This window comes from Euphorbia lathyris, chromosome 7 (assembly GCF_963576675.1).
Source record: "Euphorbia lathyris chromosome 7, ddEupLath1.1, whole genome shotgun sequence".
NCBI classification, from domain to species: domain Eukaryota; kingdom Viridiplantae; phylum Streptophyta; class Magnoliopsida; order Malpighiales; family Euphorbiaceae; genus Euphorbia; species Euphorbia lathyris.
In genome coordinates, this window is record NC_088916.1 from 3,183,947 (window position 1) to 3,192,335 (window position 8,389).

The following is an 8,389-nucleotide window of genomic DNA, read 5'->3' on the forward strand; positions in this document are numbered from 1 at the left end:
AAGAAGACGACTAGTTTAAAATCACAGCAGGGATTCCATTCAGGAAGAGAAAAGGAAAAAATCAAAATTGAGGGATGGCTAGTAGGCAAGCCGTCGCTAGGTTATTCGGCTCGATCAGATCTCGGAATACCTCTCTCTCTGCGTCTCTTTCAACGTCATCGCCGTCTTCCGCTCTTCAATCTCGGCAGTTCGCGTCTGCTCCTCCTCCGCCTGCGGTTTTTGTCGACAAAAATACTCGAGTGATATGTCAAGGTATCACTGGGAAGAATGGTACATTCCACACCGAGCAGGCCATCGAGTATGGCACTAAGATGGTAGTTTTCACTTTTGGATTTTGTTTTTTTTTTTTCATTTCTGCATTTACTTTGTGGGAGAATCCAATTATTTCATGACATTTAATTGCATTTATGATTTTTCTGAACAGGTCTGCTGTTTTTTTTTTTTTGGAATGATCACTTGATTTTGTAGTATGCAAATTATATTTTCATTTCATTTCAATTTGTTATTGTTTCAATTTCCTTAGAATTTGCATTCCATTGATTTCTTCTTTTCCAGTACTTATTAGTCAAAATAAGGCGACATAGAATGTCTTTTGCAGCAATTGTGGAAGCAAAGTGCATCTTATATAGAAGATGAGAAATGAAAGTGAAGTTGGGCTAGAGAGAATTATAAGCACTTTTTTTTAAAAAAAAAAACTAGGATTTTATTTATTTTCTTAAAATAATGTGAAGTGGTGCTGCTCAGATGCTGTAGCGTGGCGGTAAATGAGCTTTGTTGATGTTTTTGGGTCTTGAAAATTGAAATTCTTTTTTGGTGATTGAATATGATTGAACTTTGTTAGAGGTTTTTATTAGCTTCTCTATTTCTTATCTTAGTACGTACTTCTCTATGATTTCTTGCACCTTACTTATGCTAATTTTCTATCTTTTCTTACATTTTACCAACAAAGGGAAAGAATGGTATTATTATATCACTGGGAGGATGTGGACTCATATGCAATATGTTAATCATCTTGACATATTTTAAGAGAATGAATTTTTACATCCTTTTACAGAAAATTCCCTTTGATGTTATTTTCTTATATACTTGCATTTTTTTTTTTGCTCCTGCACTTTTGTTTATTCACAAATCTTAAGGTTTAGCTAAAGCACCGTTGCAGAAAATTGGGAGTACATAATACTGGGAAACCTTAAGCACCATATATTAAGTTACAAGAATATATCTTATGTTTATCAATTCGAGAGTTAGCTCATGATTAATCAGTAAGCTACATAGACCTTATCATTACATAATTTGGCCTAATACTTAAACAAGTCCAAGTACACTGTTGGAAAGGAGCTCAGTTTGGCATGACCATAGTAACCTTTTGTAAACTATTATGGGAAGAGGCTAAAGCAGGAACCCCAAGTTACCTAATTAAGAGGTCATACATTTAATTTCTCATTTTGTATGAATGTCATTGCCTGTTTATGATATTCTTGCTTTCTTTATTTTTGTTCTTCCCAAGGTTGCTTGTGGTCAAAATTCTCTTTGAGTGGTTTCTAGAAGTAAAAAAGTAGAAGACATGAACCTTGGGAGAGAAAACAAGTCTTTCCTATTGCCTTTTTTTTGTTGGAGATTCACTTTTTCCACTTAAAATCTTGCGTCATCTTTGCTTCATTATATAAACGAACATAAAGCTGCCTCCTCTACTGTCTTTGTAAGCATGTAGTCTTACAATGGTTAGTGAGTCTCTGACTACCAATTATCGTCCTTAGGCCCCAAGTTATGTAGCAATCTTAGCTCTTTTGCTTATGAAGTACTAACCTAATTCCTAGTTATGTTACCAGGTTTTGGTCCCTAGTACCAAATGCAGTAAATTCACTTGTTGGGTTCTGCCCCTTAAATTCTTTTTCCTATTTGAATCGTGAAAGATGATTTTGAGTAGCTTCTGTCCTGCCCTTTTAACTTTTAGGTTAAAGTTTTCTTGAGCTCTGTAAGTGCCGACTGAGATTGTAAATTGTTTTTTTTAATGTATTCTAATTACCCTTTACTTCTGGGCAATGGATTATGATTTGTCTTTCCACTATTTGAAGACCCTTTAAATGGCGGATCAAGATTTCTGAAAGATGCGCTCAGTTGTGTTTATTGTATCCTACAGAACCCAAATTTTTAGTTAGCAAGCATGGATCGAGTAGTTCAACAGTACTTATATTTTTTAATAAGCAGTAGATTTCTTTTCTGATTTAAAATTTTGAAAAAGAGTAAGTTTCCGAAGACGGAAAGAAAGCCAAATTCGCATAAACTTTTATTTTTTATTTTTCTCAACAAGTTTTCCATGTTATCTTTTCCTGTTGTCATCAGAATATTGCTATTTTCTCATATTCTAAGTGCTTTTTTGTTGAACTAGGTGGGTGGTGTAACACCCAAGAAGGGAGGAACTGAACACTTGGGACTTCCTGTTTTCAACTCAGTTGCAGACGCTAAGGCTGAAACAAAGGCTAATGCTTCAGTCATTTATGTTCCTCCACCATTTGCTGCAGCTGCAATTATGGAGGCTTTGGAAGCTGAGTTGGATCTTGTTGTGTGCATCACGGAGGGAATCCCTCAACATGATATGGTATTAAATAACACTTATTTTGAATTTCTGCCATCAAACTTTATGCATGTTGTGTAGCTTGACAAACTTTGGGAAGCTTGGCACTTTATTATGCATTTCATTTCATTTCTTGATATGAATGATTGATGCAACTGCTGATTTTGCTTGGAGCAATTTGGTGTCTGTATCGGAATTGTAGGGGCTCTATGTACTGTGGATTTATCATATTTGCTCGTGCTTATTGTAATCCGATTATTTAATAGCTACTATATAATTGGATTTACTGAGTTTCATCCTGAACAGATGCAATAATATGTCTTTGTTGGATGATAAAAAAAATTCAATGCTGAGATCAGTGTTTTGCTTGGTATACAGTGACTGTTAGCAAGTTCATTACAATTTATTTTTCTTTTTCTTTACCAACTTAGAAGTGACATTGGGCTATAAATGTGTTCAGGTACGCGTAAAGGCTGCTATTAACAGCCAGTCTAAAACTCGGTTGATTGGGCCAAACTGCCCTGGTATCATTAAGCCTGGAGAATGTAAAATTGGCATAATGCCTGGATACATCCATAAACCTGGTCGTATTGGAATAGTTTCTCGATCTGGTACTTTGACCTATGAAGCGGTAAGTTGTTTTCTTTTATGTAATTGAGATGCTTTTACTAGTAGATTTATTTGCCTTTTCAATTGGTTTTTATCATGATCATGAGGGGATGCTAGGGATAAAAAAATTTATGCACGGTCCCTCATCTATAAACTGTTTTATAATTTTAGAAAGCAGGAGCATCATGTCCTAATATTTCTTTTTTAGTTTTTATTGGTTTCATTTCCTAATGTGCCCAACAGACCACAACCCATGTGAGATTCTTTGACTGACTTTAGGATCAATTTTTTTTCTTTACTATAATTCTGCTCGTTGTTACTATATTTGTGCAACCCGTTAAAGCTTTTATATGCAGTTTCTATTCTATAAATTTTGTCCACTTATGCTTCTTGGTATTATATGATGCATTTCTAAGCTTGAATCGCCTATGGAAACTTTATTTCAATATTTAAGGAATTGAGCATGCCAAGTTAGATTCTATGCTCTTCAATCAACCCTACGCCTAAAAACTTAGAAGGAGAGAATAAAGGGTATCCCTTCCCTTGGAAATTCTGCACACTGTTTTTTAGCTACTCTTGTTTGATATATTCTTCTGTAAATTCTGTCTCAAACTCATATACTTTACAATCTACAACCCTATTTGCCACATGAAGTAATGATCTTGAATACCATTGTTGCAATCAATCCTTTTTGTTGTTTGCTTATTCTAAATGTTTAATAGAAGAGAATATGTCTTTATGTAGTTTTGATAGAATTGGTTTCATTGATAATGATGTACTATGTTGGCCTCCTAATTGGCATGTGTTTCAAGTTCGATTTAGATTTCTAGGTTCTCACTTGGAAGTAATCAAGTTAGTTCTTTTATGCACTTGATATGCATGGCTTGGTGATTTTCTTCCTCTTCTTAGATAGACATGTTATGGGGTAGTTCGTTACCCACAGTACTATTGGTGAACATGACTTTAAATTATGGAACTGGAAATGTTATCAGTGGTGCTATATCAGCAAGTATTAAGTGCTTTCTAAAGAATGTTTATTTGAAGATATCTACTTTATGTAAATCTTAGGGGTTCTGGCAAAAGGATGGGTAAGTTCCTATTTCCATTTCTGTAGCATAGATATTAAGCGTTAGATAGTAGATTTTGCATAGTAGTTGTTATGGGGTAAATTAGTATTTCTTACATCATCATTTGCTTTTGGGATGCTCTTACCTGTGTCTTTTTCGATAAGCAATAGAAGTCAGGGTCATTGTTGTATAAATTGGTGATAATAATGGGAAAGTTTAAATTTTTAACAACTGCCTGATTAATTTCCCATCCTATATTTTTTCAGTTATGTATTTGAACTTTCTGGATTGCATTAACTGATTCCTGATCAGCTGGACTTTCAGATTCTAGTGCCTGATATTTATTTTAAAGTTAATTTTTCAAGTACTTCATCTTTTAGAAATTCAATACATGATGTTCTTTTAAGAGATAAAAGAAAAGAGTCAATATTCTGCGTATTTAGTTGAGTTTTGGTATTTTGTTGATTCGAGTCATTTTGGCCACCTAACCAAAGCTCAATAAATTCGTTTGTTTGAAGAAATCAGTATTGATTTGTACAAATTTGTTCAATTATAACTAAGGAATTTACAACCACCATCTGAATTGAGGTTGACAGAAGCTAGTTAAGTATCAATAGTTGGTTTTATAGTTAAACTAAATCCAGAGTCTCCGGCGAGCTGATATTGAAGGTTATAGATGTCACCTTTGTTGCAAGACAAGAAAAATAAAATTTTTTTCCGCAAGAGCTGAATGGAGAGTTCGCTACCTCTCTCTTTTATTCCTTTTCTTTTTGATGTTTGTCCTTTTCTTTCCTGTATTTCATTATTACATGTGTTGTCTTGAAATGTACTTATTTACCAATACTTCAACTCTAAGCCAAAAAAGTAATGTACTAGCCAAAAAAGAGTACTTATTTTCTTGATTGAGTTAATCTCCGAATTTTCAGCAATAATTTAAGGCTTAAAGCTCAACTTGGACCCTAACCTATAAATCAAAAGTCAATTGCATCCCCTATACTTCAAAATTTAGTAATTGGGTCCCTAACCTTTTCTCAAATGGTCAATCCTCTCCCTCTTTCTAACATTGTTATTAGTTAAATTACCATCCATCATGTACTATTATAATAGTTTAGAGCTACGTGATTTGCACCTTATTTCTTTGTGTTTGTTATTCTAGCTTCATATAGGCAAGCACATTTCTTCTTTTGCATTTCAGGTGTTCCAAACAACCGCCGTTGGCTTGGGACAATCAACTTGTGTTGGTATAGGGGGAGATCCATTCAATGGAACAAACTTTGTTGATTGCATTGAAAAATTCCTGGTAGATCCCCAGACAGAAGGTAAACTATTTTTTTTGTAAAGATTTGAATACTTATGTTAACTACGGTAGAAGAATATTATTATGGACTTTATTTCTGAGGATCTGCACATATAAATGCACACATAGATTAGACACTGTTATTCTGGCATGACAAATGCTTTAAAATGGATACTATTATTGTACTAGCCTAATTTTGATTGATTAAACATTAGTTGTATAAGTGTTCTTTTGTATATTTGATACTTGGCCCCTGTTTGTTTGCCGGAAAGTATTGTGTTAGAAAATATTTCTTGATTTTCCGGTGTTTGTTGCTTAGGAAAAATAAGTCAAACTTAAAATTTTAGGTTAGTCAATAGAAAAATATATGAAGAAAGTGTGGAAAATGTTTTACCCTTTTGAAAAGAATAAAACATTTTCCTAAGCCTCTTCGAACCCTGCTCTATTTCTTCTTACCCTTTTGAAAACAGTAACCACCCACCACTTTTTTCCGTTTTCCGGTGTTGTAGCCGAACATTGGAAAATATTTTAGTTTCCAACAAAAAATTCCCTTATCCAATATTTTCCAAAACACAATATTGTCCGACAAACAAACGGGGCCTTAGTATTACTATTATTATCTAACCATGTTTCAACTTCCTCTTTATCTCTCTTTTTTGTTTTTTTTTCTTCTTTCAAATTTGAATTGCTGGTTTTACATTGCATAGAAGCAATTTGCATTTTAAGACTTTGAGCTTTAAAAGTAAACCATGCTTGTTTTCGAAAAAATAATTCATGATTTCAATTCAAGAAAGCAAAAAGAGGCATATATCAAGCTAAGACGTTGTTATATGCATTTCAGGTATTGTTCTTATAGGAGAGATAGGAGGTACTGCAGAAGAAGATGCTGCTAAACTAATTAAGGTAATGACTGTTGATTTATGACAACTCAAATAAGATTTTTTTTTGTTGTTGCATATATGATTAGGTTTCAGAATTGTTTTATGTCAAATTGCATAGGTTGAACACTTAGTTTAGGAGCATACAATACCCACCACCATTATATAAAACGTTGGGATTATCTATAGAACTATGTTGATCTGTATTCGCTTTTATAACCTATTTTTACAAGTTCATCTTGATTTTGTTTATAAGTTAAATGGATTTGCATATTTAATTTTCTGCTTCTTTTTCTTTTTTGAAAATCATTTAACGGGACTTCTTTTAATCTTTTAAGTGAGTGAAGAACTGAAAGCATGTTCTGCAGCTTTGCCATCGCTGTGTTTTTTTTCTTCTTTTGTTTTTTTGCTGCTGAACTACTTAATATTGTTTTTAATTCCTGGGGCTGGGTTGAAACTAGTATTTGATGGAAGTGCGATGGAGCTGTACGGAGTATACTTGTAGGCATTGCTAACATTCATTACGTGATCATACAGGAAAGCGGAACTGACAAGCCTGTTGTTGCATTTATTGCTGGACTAACCGCTCCACCCGGCCGTCGCATGGGGCATGCCGGAGGTACACTTTTTAAATTGTGCAATTTATATATTCCTTCGTTGTTTATTTTTCAACAATATGTTGTGTCCATTACTCTTTTACACCGATACCATTTGTAGAAACTTAATCATGATTCTTTATGTTACGTATGGTGGGTGTTACTTTTTTATATTATCCAAAATAGTATTCTCATTCTCCCCTTGCTTTCGTCGCCTCTGCCATTTCCTGTCTAAATTTTTATCTTGTCCGGGTTGGCTTCAAATGCCTGGTTGGAGGGATTGAATGGGGATTTTATTGATTTCATTTAATTTGGGGATAAGGTCCAAATTTTCTCCTATCGTTTTTGGCGAGTGCAGATTTACCTCTAACATACGAAACGGTGCAATTTTACACGTAACGTTGCCAAACAAGATCAATTTTTCCCCTACCTAGTTGAAAATTTGAATGCATTGATTTGACCGTTATTCGCTGCCACATTAGATCTTCCAAACAAGTTTGTCGACAAACGGAACCAGTTACATGCATTTTGAAAGGTTGTTTATAACTGAAATGAAACACGTACTTAGTGAATGCATCCATCTAACGTACGTTTATACACATCTTTGTGAAAATTTGTTGTGCTCTCGGGGTTATATTGACACGACATTTAATGTTCGTTCTCTCTCTCTTGATACAGCTATTGTTTCGGGTGGAAAGGGTACAGCACAAGATAAAATCAAGACACTAAGGGAAGCTGGAGTTACCGTGGTCGAGTCTCCTGCAAAAATCGGAGTCGCAATGCTTGATGTTTTCAAGCAGAGAGGCCTCCTTTCAAGTTAGTTTAATGTTGAGAAGTTTGACATTTTTAAGAATTATTATTATGCCATTTTGCCTTTCCAAGTCAAGTTTTTGACAAATATCATGAATTGGGAATTTGGGATTTTGATTTTTCTGGGCCAAATATGGCATTTGGTATATAATAAACTATTCTCCATACCACACGTTGTTGTGCGAGCTGTGAGTTTACCTTGTAGACAACTAATAGAATTAATTAATTAATTGTCTATTTCTTTTATCGAGCCCGCTTACGGACGTCCCTGGACGCTAGATAAGAAGTATATTTTATTGTTTTTTATATAACACATATTAAATGGTTTGTATTGGAAAATGTACTTTAATTAATTTTGGCACGATTATTTAAACTTTTGCCTTTAATTAATTAATTTGTGTCAAACCACTTAATGAATATTATATAAAAAAATAATAAAAATATATTTCTTATCTAGTGCCCCGGGGCGTCCGTTCGCTTTTACCTTCTTTTATAGCATTTTAAGTCTCAAATTTTCTATGGCGAAAGGTATCTTGTGTGGCGAAAGGTTCATTCCG

General features: G+C 34.0%; 1 protein-coding gene across 1 annotated transcript; it reads left to right on the forward strand.

Moving 5' to 3' along the window:
* On the forward strand, positions 1-8,078 carry LOC136235612 (succinate--CoA ligase [ADP-forming] subunit alpha-2, mitochondrial). The gene is made up of 7 exons (XM_066025416.1): positions 1-314; positions 2,390-2,599; positions 3,036-3,206; positions 5,447-5,570; positions 6,390-6,451; positions 6,964-7,045; positions 7,701-8,078. Exons 1-7 carry the CDS (start codon positions 75-77, stop codon positions 7,841-7,843), a joined length of 1,032 nt encoding a protein of 343 aa, XP_065881488.1. The 5' UTR covers positions 1-74; the 3' UTR covers positions 7,844-8,078.
* The last annotated feature ends 311 nt before the right edge of the window (positions 8,079-8,389 follow it).